The following is a 27,685-nucleotide window of genomic DNA, read 5'->3' as shown; positions in this document are numbered from 1 at the left end:
ATAAAAAGCTGGTGGGAGTCTACATCGGTAAACCATTTTGGAGAGCAACATCTAGTAAGATTGAAGACATGCATCCCTTTTTTTGATCCAGCTGATCTCCTATGTATAAACCCTAGACCAGCAGGATTGGCATACCTAGGAGCTTGGTAGAAAACACAGAATCTCAGGAATAACCCTGGACCTACTGAATCAGAATCTACTTTTAATAAATCCCATGTGATTTGTATATACAGCAACATTTGAAGAGCACTGTTCTCAAGAAACCTTGAATGTGTGCCCAAAGAGACACGAACAAGGATATTTATTGCACCATTGCCTGCATAGCAAACAACTGGAAACATACCAAATGTCTCTCATAGTATCAGTAAGGATGGTTATCCTGTAGTAACAAGAATCCCAAAAATCCCAGTGGCTTAAAACAAAGATTTATAACTCATGCATGCTATATAAACATAACAGGTTGGCAGGGAAGTTCTGCTCACTGCAGTTACTCAGGAATTCAACTACCATCTTGAAAGTTAGCATTTGTCATGACCAAGGGAAAACAGAATGCTAGAAGGACCTGCACTGGAAATTCACTACTAAACCCAAGAGTAACACTCATCACTTCTGCTCACATCTTATTAGCCAGAATCAGTCACATAGCCCAAGGGAGCCCAAGAAATATAATCCTACTGTGTGCCAAAAGAAGGCTGAGCTAGAAACATTCATGAACAGCACTTACAACCACCACTGGAATTGAGAGGGGAAATGTGGATTACTCATATAATGGACTACTATAGAGCAATTAAAGTAAGTGAACCAGATCTATACACATAAAGAAAATAAGCTCTCCACTAGTATGTAAGGTCCATAAGAGCAGATATTTTTGTCTGTTTTGTTCAGAGTTATATCTCTAGCACCAAGAGCAATGCCTAGCATGTAGTAGCTACTCAATTCATTTCTGTTGAATGAATGAATGAATCTCAAAAACTCAAGGACTGAGACCATTCATGTAAATGTTTTTAAAAACACAGAATAATACAATATATGATTTACAGATATTAAAAACATGCACTAGAAGGACACTCATCAAATTTAAAATACTGGTTTCCTTACGGGAGTAGGGAAAGGAGTAGGACTGAGGAAGAGAATGTATCTGTAATTTTTAAAAATGTGTATCTTTAGGGGCCTGCCTGGTGGTGCAGCAGTTAAGTTCACATGCTCCACTTCAGCAGCCCAGGGTTCACTGCTTCGGATCCTGGGAGTGGACATACCCACCGCTCATCAAGCCATGCTGTGGCAGGTGTCCCACATATGAAACAGAGGAAGATGGGCACGGATGTTAGCTCAGGGCCAATCTTCCTCAGCAAAAAAAGAAGGATTGATGGCAGATGTTAGCCCAGGGCTAATCTTCCTCAAAAACAAAAAAATTATATCTTTACCTCTCTCTGTCCATATATATGTTTCCATATATGCTATAAATATTTACATATATATATGAATCAAAACTGGAAAATTGTTACTATCTGTTAATTCAGAGAAGTTGGTACACAAGTGTTTTTTTATTCTCTGTAATTTTCTATAATTTTAGCACTTTACAAAAAGGTTATCAGGGAAATAATACTACTTTCATATCTCATTGAACAGAACTTCTCATATTGTTCTACTTACGTTCTCTTACATGAACATGCCTCCTCCTAGAGAGAAGAAGGGAGTCTGGGAAACCACCCTAAGAAATTCAAAAAATTCTGATGCCTCATGCTTTAGCTTTAAAATTCTGGAGAACTCAGAATTTTTATCCACAACATTTCTATTCTTATTTCAATGTTAAATACATTTTAATTTCATACTTTTTCCCTCAAAACCTAGGTAAAATTAACATTCTAGGAGGATGTGTGCTATTTATTCTATAGCTTCACATACCCCCATCAAATTACAGGGTACCTCAGGGCAGAGAGGGTGGGGATGCTTACTCAAGTTTGGGAAGAAGAGCCAAAGAGTCACTATAGAGCTTCCTCTGGAATAAAACGAGAAGAAAACAACAAACAGGAGAGAAATTGTTTGAATTTAACCTTGACCTTGCCCCTTGCGGTGGTTAATTTTATGTGTCAAGTTTGCTAGGCCACAGTACCCAGATATGTGGTCAAATTTATTCTAGATATGTCTGTGAAGCTATTTTTTAGATGAGATTATTAACATTTAAATTAGTAGACTTTGAGTAAAGAAGATTAGTCTTCATGCTGTAGGTGAGTTTCATTCAATCTGTTGAAGGCCTTAACAGAAAAAAGACTGACCTCACCTAAGGAAGAAGGAATTCTGCCAGCAGACTCCCCTCGACTCAGGCTACAATATTTACTCTTGCCTGACACTCTAGCACACCAGCCTACTCTGCAGATTTGGACTTCCAAGCCTCAAAAATGCATGAGCTAATTCCCTAAAATAAATCAATATCTCTCTCTCTATACACACACACACACACGCACGTATGCACACATACCCCATTGGTTCTGTTTTAATGGAGAATCCTAATTTACCCCTGCACCAAAACCAGTAACTATTTTTTCTACTACGACACTAAACCAAAACATGTTTCTCAAATCAACTATCACTAAAAGTTACATGCTTTTCCCCTAAAAGATTGAGTCTTCTAAACATCAAACTATCAGCAGCCTTTTTTATTAAACATAATACATGACATAATAGATCAGCGTACCACTAGTATATGTAAATAAGTCTCGGATATACCAGTAGATATACAAAAGGCTAGAGAAGATGTTACATGAACTTAATTATTTTTTGAAAGGTTATGCTAAAGATGGACCTTAAAAATACTCTAAATAACAAACTTTAGATAATAAAAAGTATTCAATAAAAAAATCTTACCTTTTAGTTTTCATCTGGTCCCTCAGTTTGCTATACATCTCCAAGACTTGAAAGAGAAGGGAAAATAGAGCATACAAGCATTATTTAGAGAAAGTGAAAAACTAATTAAAGCTAAAGGAATTGCATCAAAAGTCCTGCTCAATTTCTAGTTGCTCACCTGGAAGACACAGCATTAATTTATCAACAGTGGCAGAAATATTTCTCTGCTGTAGTCGACACTGCTTCAGCTCTTCCATTGCTATTACCAGCTTGGCAAGAGGGAAAAAAACTGAATTATGCCAACAGCTGTAAATAAAAAGCTTTCAGTCACATTTTTCCACCCTGTGCTCAATTCATCAGAAAATCCCAGACAGTTTCATAGTAAGACCTGCCAAGTGCACTAAGGAACTCCATTTCTCAACCAGTAAAACATTCCTGCCTGGATTCCCACTTTCTCCCCAAGATACACACTATACTAGGCCAGGCTAGGTAAAATGAAATCCTAAAATTCAGGGGCTATCTAGGAGAAAAGAAAAAATATGCAGATTTTCTCCAAACCCTATCCAGACTCTTCATGATTTATAGTTTCATCAACCTTCTGAGAAGATCCTTATTTCCTTCAACAGTGCTAGACTTCTAGAGGAAAACTGTGCTTCCTATACAGCTTCAAATGAGTCTTGAAAATAATCTTCAACTAGATCTCTACTTCAACAAATAAACTACACACTTAGATGCTGTGGCTCTTCCAAGTGTTCTAGTTTAGTAAAGAGTAACTTACTTTTCTTCCCATAGCTGTTTAAAGGCTTCCATCTGAAGTCATAGTACAATATAACTAGAAGAAACTGTCTATTATGCACTCTCTGCATAATTTAAAATATGTGAGACAAACTTTTAAAAAGCAGTAATCTATGCAGCCTCTTGTAGCATTCATCCTATAGCCATACCTAGAAATGTTATCTGCTTAGATACCACGCTAAAAAGAACAAAAGAGAATAGCCCTGATTAAGTCACTGACAAAATAATCAAAACGTATTCTTAAAGATTGCTAAAACCAAACAGTAAATAAGTATTAGGCGGCAAGGAAGGTATATGATACAGAGAACAGTAATGGACTACAAGTCAGAAAACCTGGAGTTTAGTCCCAGCCTTGCCAATTACTATGTAAACTTTAGCAAATCATCTGTTTTAGTTTCCACATCAATAAAATAGTGATGATACCTGTCCAGAATTTGTCACAGATCTGCCATGAGGATCAAGTGAGAAAATGGATGTAAAATAATCTTGTAAACTGTGATGATTTAAATGGTGAGTACATCAATTAACAGAATCAACGATTCCTTTTTTTTAACAAATATTTATGGAGCACCCACTTTGTGCCAGTCACTGTTTACGCAGGTAGAGGGAATAAGGAAGACAATGAATAAAACAAACAAAAAATCCTGACCTCATGGAGCTTAATTTCTAATGAAAGCAACAGATAAAAACAAACATTTAAGTAAAAATCTATAATATCAGAGCATGATAGGTGCAATGGAGAAAAACAAAGCAGGTAAAAAGAATAAAGGGGGTGAGAATGAGGCTGTAATTTCAAATAAGGTGGTTAGAAAAGCCTCATTATGGAGGTAACATTTCAGCAAAGGTCTGAAGCAGGTAAATATTGGAGAAAGAGCAATCCAGGCAGAGGCAACAGCAATGGCCATTTTATGATTACTCACATGATGTAAAAGTACAGCTAAGGAAGGGTACATCCTCTCTCATTAAGCTTTCTAGTGGTTATATTCATGTAATTCAGATAAACATTAGGAGAAGCAACAATAATGTCCAAGTTCCTCCAGCTATCGTCTTACAAGCCACTAAACCAAGAACACAGTTATCAAAAAGAGAATGACAAGAAACAGAAAAGATTTTTTCGAAAGGTAAACTGGCCTTACTTCCTTTCCCTCATGTTGTAGTTTTCTATTAGTATCCGTCACTTGATTCTGTGGAGAGAAGACAATTTAAACTCATAAGAAACAGACATTTAGACAATAATTGGATAAGATCAAAACTTAAAATGAAAAGACTAAGGATAGGTATTCAGATAGCTTCAGTATTCCATCATTTTGGTTTAGTGGCATTCTCTTGGGTTTAAATTATATGCACTTTTCTACTGAAAATTCGCATGACCTTTTGAACAATGAAAAGAAAAATTTACTAAAAGATATGTTCAGTCTGGAATATTCTAAACTAAGATACTATAACTACTAAAAATCGCACTTTTATTTTGGAGAGAAAAGAGAAAAAAAAGGAAAGAAAAAATAACACACAAAGAACCTTACGATCTCTACTAAGTGTAGAAAGAACAAATTTTACCATAGATATTCCTTACCTCACCAATGTATTCCTGGAAAACTAGAGTATAAATTGAACTTTTAAACTCAGGTCAAATTTCCCTATTTATTATCCTAATTTAAGAAAATGTTTTATCAATTCTTTTTGTATCATTAATTCTGAATAGTTCCTAACACTTACATATTCCCATTTTTCTAAATTAATTTCCCCATCAGGCAGTCAAAACTACATGAACAAGCCTTAAAATTATCTAGAGTACATAATTTAAAGGTATTGGTACCACTTTTTTTGGTATCCACTCTTGAAGACTCAACTGACATAAAAAAAAATTAAGTGCATAGAATAGTAATTTCCTAACCATCTCAGACATTACCAAAATATGAGCAATATTAACTTCTAAAGTTTTCTTTAATAGAGACTTTCTACCCTTCCACCAGTAACTGCCACTCCTTACATTTTTAAGGCATTCCCTTAACCCAGCATTTTCTATTATCTCCCTTAGAACACCAAGAAATGTTAGTCAATAAATACTCTGCACATGCACACAGAGGTGCACACGTGCACAAACATACACACACACACACACACACACACACACACACATTATGTATAGGAAATACCACTAACCAGGTTAGTTTATACAGGACTTCTTAAAGCTTTTAATTTTCTACATGCACTGTGAATGTTCAAGAAGGGGATATCATATAGAGTGTTTTCCAAATGTATTTAATTTGAATTATTTAACTACTCAACTCCATCACTGTATCAAAAACGCAGCCATAAATATAATGTAAATGAATGAGCAGTGCTGTGTTCCAATACAACTTTATTTACCAAAAAAATGAGGCAAGCTGGATTTGGCCTGCAAGACATAGTTTTCTGATCCTTGATCTAGAATAAGTGAGATGGTAAGGCTATAAGATCACACTATGAGAATTACATTCAGATGCCATGTTTTAGGAAGACCTTGACAACCTGAAGCACAGTTAGATTAGATGTGAATACATTTAGAGAAGGATTCAAAGCTACACCACATGAAAAATACATAAAGGGATTTTTAGCCCAAAGAGAGGAAAAATATTCATTTAGAGACACTATACAATATACCTGGACACTTACACCATACCTGGACACTTACACCATACCTGAGTGACAGCTGTCCTTCAAATACCTGAAGAGCTATCAGAAGAACAGTGCTGCCCTAAAAACAGTGCTTATTGCTCAAACCAATACATGAATGTTACTAGAAAGTAGGATTAATATCACCTCAATACAAGAAAAAGCTTTCAGGCAATGCGAATAAAAATGGGGAGGGTTGCCTTGAGCGCCAGTGTTGACCCCTCCATGGTAGTTAGTGAAGAATAATTAGATTGTTTATATTCAAAACTGGAGATCTCTTGTGGCTGGCCCTGTGGCCGAGTGGTTAAGTTCGCGTGCTCCGCTGCAGGCGGCCCAGTGTTTCGTTGGTTCGAATCCTGGGCGCGGACATGGCACTGCTCATCAAGCCACGCTGAGGCAGCGTCCCACATGCCACAACTAGAAGGACCCACAAGGAAGAATATACAACTATGTACTGGGGGGCTTTGGGGAGAAAAAGGAAAAAATAAAATCTTTAAAAAAAATAAATAAAACTGGAGATCTCATAAAATTCAAACTTCCATACTAAACTAAATTCCAAACTAAATTCAGCATCATTATCTCTACTAGAATATCTTGTTTACTTTATGAAGACACCATTTCTGAAACTTTTTTTTACTTCAAACTCACTGTAAGAAGTACATTTTACATGGTAACCCAGTACAGAAGTATAGGGAATGCATACAGATACACACATACACACTCACGAAAACAAAACAAAATTTTCAAGAAACAATGTTTACCCTTATGTATGTAATACACTTTATTATTTTCTATTCTATTCTATTTATTTCAATTTTTGTTAAAAATATTAATCATGGCCCACTAGATTGATTTTGTGCAAACCACAGTTCTAAAACACATCCATAGGAGTCTAACCAATGCTTCTGATAAGAAAGATAATTGCTATTTCAATACTATTTTAACAACAACAAGAAACTATACTAGCTGTCTAGGATGCTACTCCTCTTGTTTCAGAGAACAGAAATATAAAGATAGATATATATAAATACATACATAGTGTGAATCAAAAGAAATAGCAGGCATCCTAAAGAATCTAGTTTCTTTTTTTTGTTATGTCAAAATAGTATTGACAGTAGTTAATACTTAATCTTTTCCATTTTCTAAACTTTTTTCAAGAGTTCAAGAATTTCTGTTTCATAGATTCTTAACCCAGGTTGAATGGATCCCCCTAGAGCAGAGCATCCCAGGTGTGCTGCTAGATTTTAATCCCCTCGGCTCTCAGAGTAAGCAAGTGGAGCCTGAAGCAGCCAAAAACCCTGAACTGGTAGCCTCCACTTCATGCTTTCCCTCAGCGGCATCCTGAATTATCTGCAGGAATTTGCCACTTGAAGCAATATGAAGGAAGGAGGGGGAAGAGAAGATGATTACCAACCAGCAAGTGATATCAGAAATTGGTGAGCATTATGTGCAATATTCAATGCTACCTGCCTTGAAGGAGGTGCTCCACCACACGACTACATCAGAAACGAGACAGAGCACCCTGCTGCCCATCGTGGACAAAGGGCCCAGGGAGCAGAGGGAGAAATCTGAAATACAGGTGTCCAAGGAGCACAGAAAAGAACAGCCTAAGGTGAGGGTGGGAAGCTGGGATGGCTGAGCGAAGACAAATAGTACACACAGCTCCTGGCAGGAGCCCCATTTCTTTGTTTTCACACATTTCAGACACTTTTTTCCATTTAAGGCTGTTCAGCCCAAAAAATTCAGCATCAGTTTTTATTTCAAATAGAATCAAATTGTTCATACTTTTTAATCTGCTTTATACATTAAACAAACATTTCTAATACTATCCCATGCCAGATATGCTTCAACAACATATTGTAGTTTATTATTCTTTCAAATGGATATACTATGGTTTATTTTAGTAATCCTAACTAACTGAGTTTTAGGGACATTTTAAAGTTTTACCTATTAAAAAAAAAATCATATGAACATCCTCGTACATGCACCTATAGCCTTAGAATAAATCTTAAAACTATGTGGAGTTTTAAGTATTGATAAATAAAACTGCTCTCCTCAAAGCCTGTAACAACCTACACTCCAATCAGGGCTTCCCTGGTTGATTGGTATCATCTCCAATCTTAAATATCATTTTTTCATCTTCATCATTTTATTAGGTAGCACTTTGCTTAAAATTGCATTTGCTTAATTATTTCTAAATTGTACTCTTGTATTTCTTCTTATGTAAACTGTATATTAATGAGTATTTCTCAGTTTTCTATTTTTCCTATTAATTTGTAAAGATTTTTTTGTTAAGGATGTCGATCATTTGTCAAATGTATTCGTAAATATTTTTTATTTATTATTTACTTTTTAATTTTTAACTTGTATGTAGAAAAGGTTCTTTCATTTTAACATCATCAAATCTAGCAATTGTTTTCTTTCTGGATTAGGAATTGTGTTTAGAAATGTATTCCTCACTCCCAAAATCACATAAATATTCAATTATTTTCTACTAGTTCCTTTATGGTTTAACTTTTTACATTTAACTCTTTAGTTCATCTGAAATTAATTTTGGTGTGTTGAATGAGAAAGGGATCTAACTTAATTTCAACTAAAATTATAGAATATTAACAACAAACCAGAAGAGTTGTTCATTTTGGAGAGGAGGGTGAAGGAAACAATTGAGAAGGGTACAAAAGAGAGACTTAATCGTGTTGGCAATATTATATTTCACAAGCTGAGTGGACAGTTGTTGTACAGGTCCATAAACTCTTATTTGAAACCTTGGGACCCACTGTGTTTTTTGGACTTTAGAATTTTAGAGATTTTATAAACATAATATGGTACATATTGTATACTACATAACATCCCCCAAAGGGCACCAGGACAGAATCCCATAATCACACACATTAATATTTTTATAGCAAAATACAAAAGTTTATATTAAATAAAATATATTAAGAAGTTTGATAGCTTCATGTCCCTTCAGGTCAGGTTTTGCAATCAAATTAGCTTTTAAATCACTGTAGCTTTAAAATATAATTTAACATCTAATAGCCCACTTCGTCCCTCAATAAAACTGTTTCTTCAGTTTTCTTACCAATGCATTCTTGCCATTTTATACTCATTGGCAAGTTATCCCATGCCCCAGGAAAATCCTTTTGGGATTTTAATTCAAATTCCAATAACAAGACAAAAAAGAAAGGAAAGGAAAGAGAAAACAAAAAAAAAAAGAAAGAAATTAGAAGCATAAGGACTTTAAAGAAGGAAATAAAACTATTATTACCTATACATCATATACGTGTTTTCATAGAATACAAAAAAAAATCTACACACAAATTATTAGAAATAATATAAGAGTTTAGTGAAGTGTTAGATTTAAGATCCATAAGCAAAGTCAGTTATCCAACATAAGTGAATTTGCTATGCCAGGACCAAACCAATATGGCTAGTCTGCTTCCTGAACTTGAATCTGTCATATCAAGAAAGAATCTTCTTGCTTTGATAGAAGACACTCCACAACTATCACTGATTTTTTTCACTTTCACTTAGGTTGCCATGCTGGCTAAGACTTCTGTGGCTATGCCCTCCAATTCCATCATCCTATAGTGATGGCTTTTACCTAGCAAGGAAGTAGATGGATGACATGAAGAGTCAATTGAGTTTCTGTTTGAAAGAAACTGTTGCTGATGCTGTAGCTGGTTCTCATCTACATGTAGTTATTCCAAAAAAATTTTAACTGAAAAGAGATTTCTTTCTAGCTAAAAGCCATAATCCCAAATATCTATGTTCCAGCACAAATTCCTTCCTTACTATGTGAAAATCTTTACTACAAATACGTAACCTGCAACATATTCCCTACTCCTTTAACGTTAATCAAAACCCTAGACAGAGAAACAAGTCTCTCTTAGCGTCTCCTTACTTTGAGTTTTTGGGCTTCTCCTCTTACTTTCAGCAGTTCAGTTATAGAGTCCACAAAGCCCTGGTAATGAAAGTTGCACATTTTCTCAATTTCTCGGTCATGATTGCGGATGCGAGTTTCAAGCTTCTCCATGAATCGTCCATGTTCTTCACCATCATAGACAGACCTTTAAAAAAATGGCATGAAGATTACACCAGATTGACTTCTAAGAAAGAATTATAAAACCAGAAGCAAATTTATTTGTCAATTAGATATTTAAGGCACATCAACCACAGAGTAATCCAATTGTATTAATATTGTCCCCATGCTAGATGAGTTTTTAAGAAAACCCAAAATTTTGCTTCCTTGCTCATTCAAAAATATTTAAGTATTTGATAGTATCCACCTTAGAAGTCTCACCACAATGAAAGGACTGAATTACAACTCCTTTGCACCTTTCTTTCTCAGTTATACTAATCTAGAAAAACTCAATTTGGGATAAAGCCAACTATCCAATTACTCCATGACTATACCCAAGAAGCTGATACTGCTGGAGAAAAATCACACAGCTGTGCTGGGTAGACTCAGTTTAGCTATATAATCACAAACCTAAATTGGGCACTCAATAAATACTGCTAGATAATACCACTAAAACTATCCTCCTTACCACCATTACCACCACCAAAAAAATCACTTTATATTCTCCAAATAACTATATGTGAGAACTGAACTTTTTCCTCTCCTCAAATGTCCATCCCCTCACTCTCAGCTGCTGACCTGACTACACACTTCACAGAAAAAAACAAAGAAATATTTCCTCTTCTCCTACTAAAACCAACTAACCCACTTACATCTGTAACTCCTACTCTGTCCACCCTCCCATAACAATGGAAAAAGTGTTCCAAGCTCTTTTCTATAGTCAATCCTTCTTGTTGTCTCAAGAACTCTACTCCTGCAAGTAGTTCCTTTTATCTCTCCCCTGCATCACATATTTCTCCCATTCTACTAAATCATTCTCTTGGGTATATAAACACGGCTTTCAGAAATCTGTCCTTACCTACACATTTCCCTCCAGCTACTATCTTATTTCTCACATTTCCCTCCAGCTACTATCTTATTTCTTGGCCGCGCTTCCCAGCAAAAGTCCTTTCCACTTCATCACCTCCCAATAGTTAGCATTCATCTTACTCCACCTAACAGTAGCATTTGCTATGGTTTAATACATCCCTCTTCTTGAAACACTCTTTTCTCTAGACTTCAATATAGCACACTAATGGGTTTTTACCCTTTCACTGGCATGCCTTCTCAATCTCCTTTCTGGGATATCGTCTTCTATTCTTGTTCTAAATATTCCTAAAACCTCTTCTCTTCTCTACCAAGCAATGCCATCTAATTCCACGGCTTTAAAATACCATCTACATAGTGATGACTTCCTAATCTACACCTACCATTCAGAGCACTTTCCTGAGCACTCAAATATCCAGCTACTATTTAACAACTCCAACGATTTTTAAAAACCATCTCAAATTTAACACCAAAAAGAAAATTACCTACCACCAAACTATCTTCACCTCCAAACCTGTTCCTCCCCAAATCTCCCCACCATTCACACATCACATCACAGCTAATGGCACTATCCAGTTGGCCAAGTCAAAAACCCTAATCCAAGAATCACTCCTAATCCACTACTTTCTATCATACACCCCATCCAATCCATTAGTAAGTCCTGACAACTCAACCTCCAAAACGTAACTTAAAATTGACCACATCCCACCACTTCCACTAAGATCCTAGTCTCAATCTGTGTCATCGCCACTGTGGACCAATATAACAGCCTCTTAAAAGTCTCCATTCTGCATTCCCCATTTCCTCCACTCCCCATCTCAATGCAGACATTCTCCATATAGCAGTTAAAATGATCTTTGTAGGGCAATAATTCAAATGTTATCCTCCTGCTTAAATCTCTCTAATGGCTTCTCTTTACAAAAGGAATAAAAATCTTAAATCCCTACCATGGCCTATAAGATCCTACATAATCCAGCCTCTGATTATCTCTCTCTCTAATTTTACCCCTAGCCTCCTTCCATCCTCTATGCTCCAGCTACACTGGCTATTTTTTTTAGCCTCTTCTCTTGCTCAAGAATTCTGTTTTTGCTGTTCTTATGCTAGTAATGCTCATCCTCTATATCTTCAAACAACTTTTTCCTTCTCATCATCCATGGTTCATTGCCCATCTCTTCTCCCAACCCATCCCGATTAGAGTGTAAGCTCCCAGGCAAGAACTTTGCCATATTCATCACTGTACCTCTAGAATAGTACCAGACAGGCAGTAGGAAGTAAGTAAACATTAGCTGACTAAATGAATGACTAACATTATCTCTAAGACCTCTTTGATCTCTGATATTTGTTCAACAAATATACATTTGTTCATTACCAACATTTTCTGTTTCTATAACCATTTGTGAGTACAAGATCACCACCTTGATCCTGCAGGTAAGAAAGCACACTCTCCTCAGCAGATCAGTTCCACTGCCCAAAACTCAGCAGTAACCATAGACAACACATATACAAGTTTGGCTTCCAATAAAAATTCTGAACACTTACTTCAAAAAACCAGAGCAATCCAGATTTAGTCTCCTTACTTTGAAATACAGGGAAGAGATCTTCAAATAAATTATAAACAAACTCTGCTTTGAGAATTAAGACACACTATAGAATAACCACTTGCCTGAAGGAGCTATTTAGAACACACAAGGCAGAATCTAGCATTGACATTTCAACTAATCTTAAATAAACATAAAGTTTCCCCTTCCAAAGGAAAGGAAAAGAAAGGTTTCCAGGTAAAGATACCAATACCCCTTGCCATTTGAAGAAGAAGAATAACCACTGAAAATTCATCAATCTAAATGGCATAAGTAGGTATTATTCAATATTAGGCAACCTCTTGGTTTCAAATTCAGTTATGTCTTGACCCAGTAATACTTCTAAGTTAAGAAGCAAGTCTACTTCCTTCTACTATTAAAAACTTGTCATTTTTTCCTCCAAAGATCTACATTAATATCACAAAAGACAACCTCAAGGAGAAGAAAATCCCAAAGTTAAGAAATTCATAACTTATATTAATAACGCCTCGCTAGCTCCCTGAACTTCCTATAAAAATATAAATCAAAGAAAGGAAAGGTATATTTTAGCCGCCTGACTGTGTGGCCTTGGTTTTAGCAACGTATTTAACTAGCTATGAGTCTTCCCCAACTCAGTTAATCTCTCCGACCCTCAGCCTTCTCATTTAGAAAACAGGAAGCAATCAATCACAAATTCTCTGTAGTATCAGCTTAGCCTTAAATTTCTACAATTCACTTTCACTTTCCAGTTCAGTCAATAATAATGTAAAGACGATACATTTTCAGAACAGCATAATCAGGTAGTTCAAAACAAGTTAATGAATTTTCTACATCCTTATCACTAGCCACCTGCCTGTTTCTCCTATCTTAGGGCCTTTATGATTCTAATTTTCTTTTTAATTATAATAATGTTGAATAACATAAAGATTTACAGTAGATCCGCTGAGTATCTTTCGAGAATTTAAAAAGTTAGAATAAAATGTAAAACTCCCATATTTTGGGACTTTATTTAATAAACTTGTGTTCCATGAGTATGCATCAGAAAATCCACTATTTCCAGATTTTATGTGGATTTTGTGTGAAGAGTTTATGTAAAGAGGCAAAAGCACACATATGTAATTTTAGGGGAACTGATCCACAGTTTCCATCTGGTTATCAAAGAGGTTAAAAACCACTTATTTAAAGGTTTTATTTCAAATTGCCTACCATAGGAAAATGCAGTTCTAGATCATTACCTAACAGTTCAACTTGTATCAGCATCTCAAGTGTATCTCAGCCTTTCTCTGTGCTAACCAACATAAGTATCAGATATAAAATGCTAAAAACAAAAATAAACAAGTCCTAAATTCTGGAAAGGTCATAGACCTACTAAAGTTAACTTAATATTGGTAGCCAACATTGTACTTGAACAAAGAGTAGCTGCCCCCTCCCACCCCGAATAAATGACTTAAACTAGAGAAAGACTGCCATCTAGTGATCGTCCATTTCTAACAGCCCTGAAACTTAAATCTGACGTGGCCAAGTAAGAGGGGCTGCTTGAAAATCTAAAAATTATATTCTATAATAACTGCTGGCCAAAGACTTGTAACTAGCTATTAAATTATATTTTATATAAAATATTCTAATGTTTAAATGTCCACTTCCAACAGAAAGCAGGATCTTGAGAACAAGGTCATATGCTCTTGACATAAGTGTGCCACAGGCACGTCACAGTTAAACAAGACTATGTACAAAATAAACTGCTCCACTGGTTTGATTATTTGTGATAATCCAAAGAATAATCTAGTACCTAGTAAAAGGTAAACAAGAAGAAAGGCATGGAAATTAACAACTCTTTACAGCCTAATTTTGACTCAACTACATAAATGCTGCCTTATGGAGTCTAATTTCCAAAAAGACCCCAAATAAACCACAAGTTTTTACAAACAGTAAAATGTTTCATCCTAGTGTCTATATCTGACACATATTTCTAAACATCTCAACTAGATTTCATGTGCATACTAAGAGAGAGACTTTAACTTACAAAATGGCACTTTATTCCCCTGTAGTGAACCATTACAGGATTCCCTCATTTACTAGAGCCTATAGCAACTTAAGTCTGTCAAAAGAGAAAACTAAATAATGTTAATGAGCATATATTATCTCATTTAAATCCTATGCACCTTATAAATGAGACATTATTCCCATTTTATAAATGAGGAATCTGAAACCCAAGACGACGAAGTAACTTGACAAATTCACAGAGCTAGAAAGTGTCCTCTGTAGCACATCAGTCTGTTGTCTCCTTTTAGAGCAAGGAGAGCAAGAAAGCCACATGGACTCCTAAAATGTAAGAGTTGAAAGAGGTCTTAGAGATGGAACACAAGGCCCTTATTGGATAACGGAGGAAACTGAGGCCAAGAAAAGTCAAATGCCTCAATCAAAATTACATTGCTGGGGCCGGCCCCATTACCAAGCAGTTAAGTTGACACACTCCGCTTCAGCAGCCCAGGGTTTCACAGGTTCAGATCCTGGGTGCAGACCCAGCACCGCTCATCAAGCCATGCTGAGGCGGCATTCCACATAGCAGAGTCAGAAGGACCTACAACTAGAATATACAACCATGTACTGAGAGGCTTTGGGGAGAAGAAGAAGAAAAAAAAAGAAAAAGAAGATTGACAACAGATGTTAGCTCAGGTGCCAATCTTTAAAAAACAAAAAAAATTACATTGCTTCTTACTGATAAATCTGGGCCTGACTCCCAAAGAAAACACAATTAGGAAAAGCTAATGCAATATGAAGCCTGACACAAAGCTAAGCGATTCAAAAAAGAGATGCACGCACGCACACACTTCTACTTCAAGATAAGTTATTTGCCTATTAGTTGTGTCTACACAATAGCTATTCCATTCTTTTTCCTATTGGAAAAGTCCCAATTTGTTCTGGTATTTCACCTTCCCATCCTACTGCAAGGGGTAAATACTAATTAACCTGTAAACCAATCATGGTAATTCCATTCCCCTTATCAGTAACCACTTAACAGATAACAACTTTCACTGATGAGAAGGGAAGTCTGGCAGTGAGGATCTAAGAAAAGGTTTTCTTTCCTGAAGCATGCAGGAAAAGAAACTGCTTTCCCTATTTTGGACATTGTCCTGTAGGATGCTTGGGGATGCAGTAACCATCCTGAGATGAAAGAAGATATTGCCAATAATCTGAGGATGGCAACGGGAAAAGATGAAAAACACGTGGGCCCTTGATGATGCCCCAACCCTGAAAGAGTTCTATCTCCAGACCTCATGTTATGTGAGCTAATAAATTTCTTATTTTAAGGGAATTTCCTATTTCCACTTTCCCTCAATACCCTGCTACTTGCAAGGGAAAGTATCCTACATGCACATTGTTCAGTCTTCAAAGGGAGCAGGCAAATCAAAGAAAACCAATAGCAAGTCAAAGTCTACATAACACTAAGGAATCTTGTTCCCAGGACCTAGACTGCTCTTCCCCCTTTTTTTCCATTTTAGTTAAGAGTTAACTCCCATTCACTCTTCAAATCTCAGCTCACACCTTACTTTTTCTGAGAAACCTTCTCTAATCACAAAGACTCCGTTATGTGCTCCTCCTATGTTATTCACACCATCAGAGCGTTTATTAAACTATATTCTGATTGTCCATTCACTTGTCAATTTCCCCACACTGGAACATGAATCTCCTTGTAAGAGACTGTGTCTTGACCATTTATCCCCAGCTCCTGGCACAGAGCCTGGCACGGAAGACATCATGCCTGTATACTGAAGAGAGAGTAAGAGAAGGTAAGGTAGGAGACTAAGATGTAGGTTTCTGATTGTCTCAAAGATGGTCGCAGAAGGGTATCCACATCCAACAAAGTTTATCTGTTGAGATGTTTTCAGAACCAAGAACTTCAAGACACAAAGGATGCAACACTTGGTTTCTGTTTTTGATTAACCCAAGAAAAAATTCTAAAGTTAATTCTGGTCTTTTCTTTTTCATATATATTCTTTTTAACTTCTGTCATGATTTTAGTCCTGAAACATTTTCTTCTCACTAAGCTCCATAAAAGTGTCATTAGTATTTCTGTTTATTCCAAAAGTTAAAAATAAAGTGGAAAAAACAGATTTGAGCACAACGTTGAAAGAGAAACTATAGGAGGTCAAGAGGAGTTTAAAGTCCCTCCCCCTCCTTACCTCAGTTTGTCTATCAATTTAATTCAGACATTACTATGGCAATTTGGATGCTCTGAGTGCATAAAGGTGAAAGTAGATCACTGTATAGCATTAATGACAGGGAAACATGCGCTAGCTAATGAAGTCTAAGCTGAAGACCATACCCAAATGTTTTTGTACTGCCACTGGAGATCAAATACATTTAAACCCTTTCTCCACCCTTGTAGATTCCAACCTACCCAACTGGCTTCACCAAGATAGCACATGCAACCAAAAGAATGTTGTGATGGAGATCTCCCTCAAGGCAGGAAGGGAACCCCACATCTCCATGACGGCTATTTTCAGAGAGATAAAAACAGGGTAGAGAAGTTTCAACCAGCATCTAGCCAAAGAGCCTACTAAAAACCAGGTATTGGTTAAACAGCACAGGAAAGTGGACTTGTCACAAAACATCAGTCAGGTCAACAACAGACTATTAGGAAATAAACTAATGAAAGCAAGGAAACTCTATATTAAGGATATAGAGCACAACCAGAGGCTCTCACAGCTAGAATATACAACTATGTACTGGGGGGCTTTGGGGAGAAGAAGAAAAAAAAAGGATTGGCAACAGATGTTAGCTCAGGTGCCAATCTTTAAAAAGAAAGGATATAGAGACTGTCATAACTACTATCATGATTCTATCACACTGTTAGAGCAATTAATCACCATAAGTAACTGCAAACACGAAGGCACTTACAAGATACGTTAGTGGCTTCATTTTGGTCTCTGTATCAATTTGTGTTAAGTGCAAAAAGATTTATTCTGTTGCAGCTTTCAGGGGTAATCATGAATCTGGCAGCTAAAAATTGGATTTCAATGTTGCTGCCAAATAAAAGAAATAATCCATCTATAGCCTGGTGATATCCATTGAACCTAAACTGGAAAACCGTTGAAAGCAGAGTAGCAATACAGTTGGTATATACAAGGTTATAATTAACATTGGTAGATGAGCTCCAGTTTCTTTGCACAGAATTCAAAGTGTCAAGTTTAACACTTAAACGTGCAAAGTTGGAGCTAAATGAATCTACTGATTCACTTAATATCTACCACCATCATAATGAACCTGAATCTGGGGATGTTGGTAAAACTCCAAGATCTTTTACAAGAGATATTAAGTATTCAATTAAACAATTTCTCTGAAGAGGTATGTAAATATTTTTAAAGACTGTATATTAATTGAAGAAATGCTCCAGAGTCTCCACCCTTAAAATTATTATTATGGTTCCAATGACAGAGATCATAAAGCTATTAATAGAGAAAACAAACCAATGGGTGTAGGTATTAGAAACACTTAAGTGAATAGTCCTGGTCTCCTTATGCATGTAAATTTAATATGGGCTTAAGAAAATCAGACCAACCAAGTTTCCCAGAATCACTAAATCAAACTATAATAAACATAAGTGACATCATTTGTAGATGTGTGTGTTGTATATAATATATATGTACATACATATGTATATAGTATACATCCATATATCTATATGTGTATTATATAGTGTGTATGCTATATATTGTGTGTGTGTGATACATACACATATGCACAAAACACACACATAGACTTTCCTGATTTTCTGAGAAGGAACCAGACTTGCCAACATTACATTCGATTTCTGGTCAAATTTCATCCACAAGTGATTGTTTACTGATACCTCATGGCCAAAAGTGACCACAATTTAAAATTCTTTAAGATTATAAGCAATGAAGACCCTGAAAGAAGGATGGATAAAAGGTATCAAAACAGTTTCCATCCTTAAAAATGACAGAAAACAAAGTAAGCAAAATATAAAGATATTCCATGAACAATATGGAAGACTGGACATGCCATGAAAAACCTTTCTACTACTAAACTTCAAAAACTGCTGGATTAACTTTCTAAAGCTTTTTCCGTGTATGGCTAAGCAAAAAAGAAAATAAGGAAAATCTCCAGAGGCTAAAACAAAACTGGAACAGGAATCTAGACTCTCCCAATCCCCCATAACCTAATGCTTCTATTTTACAGCCATACAGGAAACAAGAGACAAAGTCTAGGGCCCACAAAAGGTGCAGACTCTAATCAGAGGCCTCCAAATGAATTATGCCAAAATACCCAAGGGCTACACCCTTAGTGAAAGATAAGGTAGAAAAAACTCTTCCCCATAAAGAGAGACTATAAGGAAACTTACCTGTCTGGAACGTGGCTTTGGGTGGGGAAGAAGGGGAAATTCCCGGGGGCAATCTGAAGCCACAAGCTGGCCTTCTGATGGAAGGGAGGCCCATATTAATACTATTAATACTCTCTGTGTGGTCTGAGATACCTCAAATGGAGAATTTATTTTAAAAGTAGTCTTGTCTGATTGTTAGTGCTCCCAGAAAACTGACTGAAAGAAAGGCAAATCTCCTCTAGAGGCATGCATCTTAACCCATACTTCCAAGAATTCTCACAAATAACATCCCTTTGAGCTGGAACTCAAGTATCAAAAACCATAAAACACACAAGAAAACAAGGCATATAAACAAGAATCAATAGAAACACACAGAATCAGACTTGCAAAGGCTTAAAAATAAATACATGTAGCAGCCCAGTGGCATAGTGGTTAGGTTCGTGCGCTCCACTTCCATGGCCCAGGGGTCACAAATTCAGATCCCAGGCATACACCTAGCACTGTTCGTCAAGCCACACTGTGGCTTGATCTCACATAAAATAGAGGAAGATTGGCAACAGATGTTAGCTCAGGGCCAATCTTCTTCACACAAAAAACTATACATTAAGTAAATAAATAAGTGCATGTAAATTAAAAATAAATGTCTAATATGTTTAAAGAAATATGAGGGAATTACCAAAATAATAAAAAAATAGACACACTGGAAAAGATATATAGAAGTCTTATCATAAAAACTTTAATTTATATTCAAAATTTAATAAATGGGAAGGGACAATACTTAACTGGGAGGTATACGTAAAACTTACACAAAATGCAGCACAGAGACAAAAGATGGAAAACGTCTGGGGCTGGCCCCGTGGCCGAGTGGTTAAGTTCGCGCGCTCCGTTGCAGGCGGCCCAGTGTTTTGTTGGTTCGAATCCTGGGTGCGGACATGGCACTGCTCATCAGACCACGCTGAGGCAGCGTCCCACATGCCGCAACTAGAAGGACCCACAAGGAAGAATAGACAACTATGTACTGGGGGGCTTTGGGGAGAAAAAGGAAAAAATAAAATCTTTACAAAAAAAAAAAAAAAGATGGAAAACGTCTTAGTCCATTCCAGCTGCTATAACAAATTACCAAAGACTGGGTAGCTTATAAACAACAGAAATTTATTTCTCACAGTTCTGCAGAGTGGAAGCCTGAGATCAGGGTGCCAGCATGATCAAGTGAGGCCCTTCTTCTGGTAGCGAACTTGTATCCTCAGATAGCAGAAAGGGCAAGCAAGTTCTCTGGGTCCTCTTAATAAGGGCACTAATCTCATACATGAGGGTTCCACCTTCATGACCTAACTACTTCCCAAAGGTCCCACCTCCTGATACCACCACCTTGGGGGTTAGGATTTCAACATATGAATTTTGAGGGGACACAAACACTCAACCTATAGCAGAAAACATTAAAGAAAGGTTAAGAACATCGAGAACAGGACGGGCTTAATGGGAGCTCTAGTAAGATATAATAAACAGGTAATATTCAAAGAAATAGCTAAGAATTTCCCAGAATTGATAAAAGATATAAGGAAGTTGTTATCCTCAAAATAAAAAGGCCTATAAGCTTTACCAAAAGTAGTCCCCCAACAGAGGAAGGGCACTTCTCCCTGTTCAACTATACCTATTAACATTTAGAACTGGCTGCCTATTTATCCATTCTCTTCACGGCTCAACTTCAGTAGCATATAGAACCTTACTCTGATGGAGCTAATTATGCAAATATATGGGCACTTAGCACCATCTAAACATTTATCAACTCATTCTTCTACTACCTACAGCATCTATTCCAAACTGTTGCCATTCTCTTTAAGCTCTCAACCTCGATCCTGAAACTTTCTTTCATAACAAATGACTTTGCCGCATACTTCATAAAGAAAGTTCAAGCTCATTAGGCATGAATCTTCTTCATTTAATGCATTCCAATATACAAGTCTATCTCTATCTCTACCTTTACACTTGTGCCTTACTATCTCAATGAAACAGATATCCCAACCTCAATGTAAAAACTAATCCTATGTTCTAAAAATCTCATTTCTCCTCTACTCCAGGAATGTTACTTCATCAACACTTTTTCTAATTTCTGTACTTTCAAATGTTTCATTTCTATTGACTTCTCTTAATAAAACATGTCCCCCTCTTAACAAAACAACATGACCCTTTTTTAAAAAGGTACTATTAAATTAAAATCTCTCCTGATAATTTTCCTTCTGGCATCCTTTCTCTTTCTCTCTCTCTCTCTTCTTTCATAGTTAAGATACTTAAAAGAGCAGACTATACTCATCGCCTCCATTTCCTCAAATCAGACTTTCCCTTCAATCCAGTGTAACCTGTTTCTTATTCACATTACCCCAGTGAACCTATTCTTGCTAAGGTCAATAAAAGCCTACTAACTGTCAAATCAAATATCCATTCTTCAGTTCATCATTTACTTGATTCCTCTTTTGAATGAGCCACCACTAACCATTCCCTCCTTCTTAAATACCTACTCCTGCAACTTCCATTACATTTCCCTTATCAGTTTCCAATAATTCTTCTTCCTTCTGGCCCTCAATACCTGCTTGGCCTTCATCTCCCCTCATTCTTCCTACATAATCCCTCAGGGATACCATCAATACTTCAGCTTTCGCTATTAATTAACCATCTTTGGTTCCCAAGTCAGTAACACCAGGGCCTATCTCTATCAAATCCTATAAACCTGAATATCCAACCACACCATTCATCCTCAAAAACATTTCAAACTGTGCATATCAAAAGTTGAAATCAGGGGCCGGTCCCGTGGCCAAGTGGTTAAGTTCACACACTCTGTTTCGGCAGCCCAGGGTTTTGCGGGTTCGGATCCTGGGCACGGACATGGCACCACTTGTCAGGCCACACTGGGGCAGCGTCCCACATAGCACAACCAGTGGCACTCACAACTAGAATCTACAACTATGTACTGGGGGGCTTTAGGGAGAAGAAGAAGAAAAAAAAAAGGAAGACTGGCAACAGTTGTTAGCTCAGGTGTCAATCTTTAAAAAAATAAAAAAGTTGAAATCATTAGCTTTCTACCAAACCTATACTTCCCTCCTACATTCACCATCTCAGTTGAAGGTACCAACAGCCACCTAGTTACCCAAACTACAAATACATACGTAAATTAACCTTGACTCCTCACTTCACCTCACACCTCCCTCCAATTAATCAATCACCAAGACCTAACAATTCTAATTCCATAATATTTCTTCCATACTTTTCTTCCTCCCTATTCTCCCCTGCTACTGCCTTGACTTATGTCCTCATTACCTCTCTTCTGAACAACTGTTTTCACCTCCCTTTTCTTAATTCCGTAACAATCCATCTTTGATACTTCTTTTACAGTAATCTTCTTTAAATGAAACATGATCATGAAACACAAACACACACACCCCACTTTAGGATTAGGTCCTGCCTCAGGTTCAAGTCCAAAGACCATAGCATAGTATATAAGACCCCTCCATGTACAAATTTATCTCTGAATACGTCCACATTCACTCTACAGCTCTACTTGAGTGTACTATGTAGTCCCTCTGCCCAGAATCTCCTTACTCTCACCTTATCTGATAAATTCCTATTCAATCTTCAAGATTCAGCTCAAAACTCACTCCTTCTATAAAACCTCCCTCCTTACTACAACTACTATAACCTAGTATAGAAGCTCCCCTCCTTACCAGCTAGGTAGAACTTAAGAAATTGTTAATAAAACCGGAGAGAATTTAAGCCTGCACTCTCTGGAGGCATTTACACCAAACAGGATTTGAGTCCGTTCTTTGAAGATTTATATTGAAGGTTACTTTTCTCCTACTTAGTGACATGCTGATACTAGGCATCTTTTCCCAAAAGAGGTCAATATCATCTACAATAAAAATCTGCTGCAACATATAATAGTCTAGATTTTTAGGGAATATATTTAAAAATCTATTTTGAAAAATGAAGAAACAAAATCTGTTGAAACACTTACCCCTATCCTTGACAAGAAGTGATACAGGATAAGCGGCACTTCTTAGCCACAGTATCCTCATTTACCACCTGGCCCTCATTTTGACACTGTGCAAATCTGAACTGGCCTTGAACCTAGGAAACCATGTATGGTTTAAGGTAAATTTCACCAGAAGAACTATCATCTTGTTTTGCCTTAAATTCTTGAACAAATGCCTAGTATTATCCTAGAAATGAAGGGACACTACCACTAATGACACTCACTGATGGAAAGCTGAGTTGATAACCTTTTGTTTTGAAATGTTTATTTGTTCATGTTTTGAAAGGGTACTACACTGAGCACTCTACACGGCAATGATTTCTTCACATGTCTGTCTTCCCTACTGGACCATGAGCTCCTTGAGGCTTTACACCTGGAACAATGCCTGTATTCCCATAGAGAAGGCATTATAAAGTGGCAAAGGGCCTAAAGCAGTGCCCAAAAATGTTTCCATATTTGAACTTTCTACGAAGACAAGTACTAGAGTTAATAATAAACATTCCCACTTGAAAAGTAAATTCAAGTTCTAGCAGTGCAAATAATTTGTACTTCAGCTAAAATGATAAATAGAAAAAGAAGGAATCGGAGGAAGAAAAGAAGCAACTTAGAAGGCTCAAGGAAATCTTTTGTAGGAGAAGCGAAGTGTCTGGGAATAATTTGTTATTTCCCTAGCTCTCCTCTAACCTTCTCTGGAAGCTAGGAGAAGGAAGATGATTAAACTGCAACAAGACCTGGCTCTGAAGGGAAATGGTGTTTCTGGCCCTTGTTGCCAACAGAAAGGGGAGGGTGACAGCAGTCCCTAAGGGCTTTTAGAAAAAATTGCTTCCAGGTGGAAATTTTTTATGGTACTATGCAGCCTGGAGCCATTTTTTGCTTTTTTTCTTAACCATGGATGATTAAACCATGGACAATCAGGCTACAACAATGGAAACAGTTAGATAGCTCCCAAACATCATGATTATATGCTCCAAATTACCAAGCTAACTTGCAAGGGAGAGAAAAAATTTGTTGGCAAAGTCTTTTGGGGTGGAGTCTGTTAAAGATTTGTATTTGGTAGAAAATAAAAGTAGTCAAGCACTCTGTATCATAATGATAAACATCAGTCTCATACCAAGACTAGACACTGTTATGGACAGTCATGGAGAGCGGAACAAAGGGTGATGCGACATGTCCTGTTATTTAGCAGTTTTTCATCACTTTATTTTGACCTGGATTAAGTGTTCTATTAAGCAGTTATCATAGCAGTATGCAGAGAAATCCTGCCACACATCATATGGGGCAGTTAAGTCAATTTATACCTGACCATGGTTCTGCAAAAGTCTGAGGCATATGTCTGAGTTTGTGATGATGGCTCAAGAACATGAAGGGGAAAAGTTACAATATCAACTCATAGGAAAAGCATAGAAAATTAGAGGCCAATCATTCCACCACTCAGCAATTTAATCTAGGAAATCTTACTATACCATTATCACCCAGAACATTAAAGGATAAATCCACCTCAAAATTATAACGGTAACATCCCACAACTAGAAGGACCTACAACTAAGATATACAATTATGTACCGGGGGCGGGGGGAGGGGGGCGAAGGGGTTTAGGAAATAAAGCAGAAAAAAAAAATTATAACAGTAAAAGTAACCATTTTACAAACACACACCAAGCCCTCTGTTAAACATTTTACATGCACTAACTCACTTATTCCTCAAAAATAATCCTACTGGAGTAGGCATCATTAGCATCATCTCACACATGAAGCAACCTCTCTGACATTCCCAGTACACAGAAACATTTACCTTCCCCAGGTTGCTACAATTGTATCAAGGATAAGATGAAAGAAAAAGGATGGGGGAAAGAAGAGGAAGATGGGACAGAGGGGAAGGTAGAGGAGAAAAACACCAAAATAATACAAACTTGCCATTTATTTGGATAATGCAATTGTGACTTTTTTCTTTCTACTTTTCTATAACTTTATATTGTCTTTAAATAAACATGTATTGCTTTTACAATCAAAAGAAGGAAATAAAGAACCACCCCAATAGTGTAGAGGTTAAGTTCAGTGCACTCTGCTTCAGCGGCCCAGGTTCGGTTCCCAGAGTGCAGCACCACACCACTCGTCTGCCAGCAGCCATGCTGTGGCAGCGGCTCACATAGAAGAATCAGAACACACAACTATACACAACTATCTAATGGGGCTTTGCGGGGGGGAGGGCGAGGGAGAGACAGAGAGAGGTGGAGATTAGCAACAGATGTTAACTTAGGGCAAACCTTCCCCTGCCAAAAAAAAAGGAAATGCATTCTAAGAAGTCTAGAATAGTACCTGGTTCATAGTAGATACTCAATAGAATACTGAATAAAAATCAAAAAAGAATAAACACTTCAGAGTAACCTGGGGTCTAATTTTTAATAATTATAAAAAATCAAATACATGTGAAAATATAGAATGAAAATTTCTCCTCAAAATCTATCCCCTACAAACCCAAGAAGGAATCACCTCTGGTCAGAATTGTTAAAATTCACTATCTTTTCTATATTCTAACCTTCTCTTATTATTGATCATAATCTCAAAATGTATTAAAATGTTCAAATATTTGATACCTTTAAATTCTTTTTTTTTTTTGAGGAAGATTAGCCTTGAGCTTACATCTGCTGCCAATCCTCCTCTTTTTGCTGAGGAAGACTGGCCCTGAGCTAACATCCATGCCCATCTTCCTCCACTTTATATGTGGGATGCCTACCACAGCATGGCTTGCCAAGCGGCGCCATGTCCCCATCGGGGATCTGAAGTGGCAAACCCCAGGGTACTGAAGCAGAATGTGCGCACTTAACTGCTGCGCCACTGGGCCGGCCCTTGATACCCTGAAAGTCTTCATTTGAAAATTGACGTGGCCGTTTCCTAGAGCCCTTCTAGTGCAACTGGGAAGCCCATCAATTAACGTTCTTCCACGATCCTTCAAACAGAAGGGAAACAGGGGAGCCTCGATGGTTATTATGATGGAATCTCTGATCTCTTACTAAATAACTTGACTTGTGAACTGGAAAAGTAGGCCATTTTCTGTTGTTTCCTATTCCATTAACATGATATGCAAAGAATTCTCTACCAATATCATAAAGCTATTTACATAAAACTTTCATGTTTTAGACAAAAATAAATCAGGATGCACCCCTCCTCTCACACCATGAGTGCCATGTTTCCACTATGAATCAGTATTGTGTCCCTTTTTCATAGAAGCATTTGTTTAAGGATGGTATAAACTAGCCCATTTTAAGGATCTCTCTTTAATATAAAAATGTGCATAAAAAAGGAACCTAAGAGATGATCCAGCACAAACTCACAGACACAAGTTCAATTTTTTCTAGGTATCTCTATCAAATACTTGTCCAGCTTCTGCGGAAGCATCTCCAGTAAATGGAAGTTCATTATAAGGCAGTCAATCCCATTTCAACAGCTTTTGCAAAGTTTTTATACAAAAGTAAAATTTGCTTTCCTATAATTTTCACCATTTATCTTATTTTTGCACTCAAAAGACCACTGAGAACAAGTCCTTGATTCCTCCCTTCCCTTCTGAAGACCAAACAACCTGAAATTATTCAACTATTCTACATAGAAACAGCCTTTCAGTTCAGGTTTTTGCCCTCTGGACATGTTCCAGTAGTCAACATTCTTCTCAAAGTGTAGCAAAACAGGCAGTATTGCACAGTGGTCAAGAGCACAGGCTTCACAGCCAGACTTCCCGGATTCAAGTCTCAGTTCTGCTACTTATTTATTGTGTGACATTGGGCAAGTTATTAAACTCTCTATACTTCAGTTTCCACATCTGTAAAATGCAGATAATAATGGCAACCACGTCATACAGTTGTTGCGTGAAGACTAAATGGAATAATGTAAGTAAAGCACTCAAAACGGTGCCTGGCACAGAGAGAGCATGCTATAAATATTAGCCATTCAAAAATCAAGCATGGTCAATTTAGGAAAATAAGACACATCTTTAATCTTCTTACTCAGCTTCTATTAAAACAGCCTAACAATAACGCTTTAGCAGTTCTGGCAGTCATATTGTGCTGTATATCAAGCTTAAAATCATATAAACTCTTTTTGTTGTTGTTTTTGTACATTGCTGCATTCATTCAGTAGATATTCTGAATCTGCACCTTACTACCTTTTACAAATATAGTACATTTTTCCAGTCTTCTGAGATCTTTTGAGACAATGATTTTGTCATGCAACCTTCTATTTCCATGTTTCCCTTTGTTAAGTACGTAAATATTTTCACAAAAGAAAACTCATTATGGGGAAGAACAGAAATGCAAGCAACCCTAGGATCTAAGAAAGGAGAACCCTGGGAAACACCAACATATAAAACTGGGAGATTTTCTGGTTCCATTTTAAGAAGGAAGGAGGGACCGTTAATCATATAACGTCAAATAGAGAGCTTGAGAAAGTTAATGTTCAGTCTTAAAAAAAGAAGTCACCAACCCCACTTCCTTGGGCCAACATTCAGCCCCCCAACTGTGTCCAACT

The 27,685-nt window shown here is 37.0% G+C and overlaps 1 protein-coding gene across 3 annotated transcripts in view; it reads right to left on the bottom strand.

Annotated features, from left to right (window-relative positions):
- The window catches only part of EXOC6B (exocyst complex component 6B), a 577,176-nt gene that overhangs the window by 484,541 nt on the left and 64,950 nt on the right, over positions 1-27,685 (bottom strand). For all 3 annotated transcript variants that reach the window (XM_046661413.1, XM_046661415.1, XM_046661414.1), the window contains 4 exons: positions 10,199-10,364; positions 4,776-4,823; positions 3,023-3,113; positions 2,866-2,911 (listed from right to left, as the gene is read on the bottom strand). In XM_046661413.1, coding sequence (XP_046517369.1) covers positions 2,866-2,911; positions 3,023-3,113; positions 4,776-4,823; positions 10,199-10,364 — 351 coding nt within the window. The remainder of the gene's footprint in view (positions 1-2,865; positions 2,912-3,022; positions 3,114-4,775; positions 4,824-10,198; positions 10,365-27,685) is intronic.

The sequence above is a fragment of the Equus quagga genome, chromosome 5 (genome assembly GCF_021613505.1).
Source record: "Equus quagga isolate Etosha38 chromosome 5, UCLA_HA_Equagga_1.0, whole genome shotgun sequence".
NCBI lineage: Eukaryota > Metazoa > Chordata > Mammalia > Perissodactyla > Equidae > Equus > Equus quagga.
This window is presented reverse-complemented; position numbering and strand designations above follow the sequence as displayed.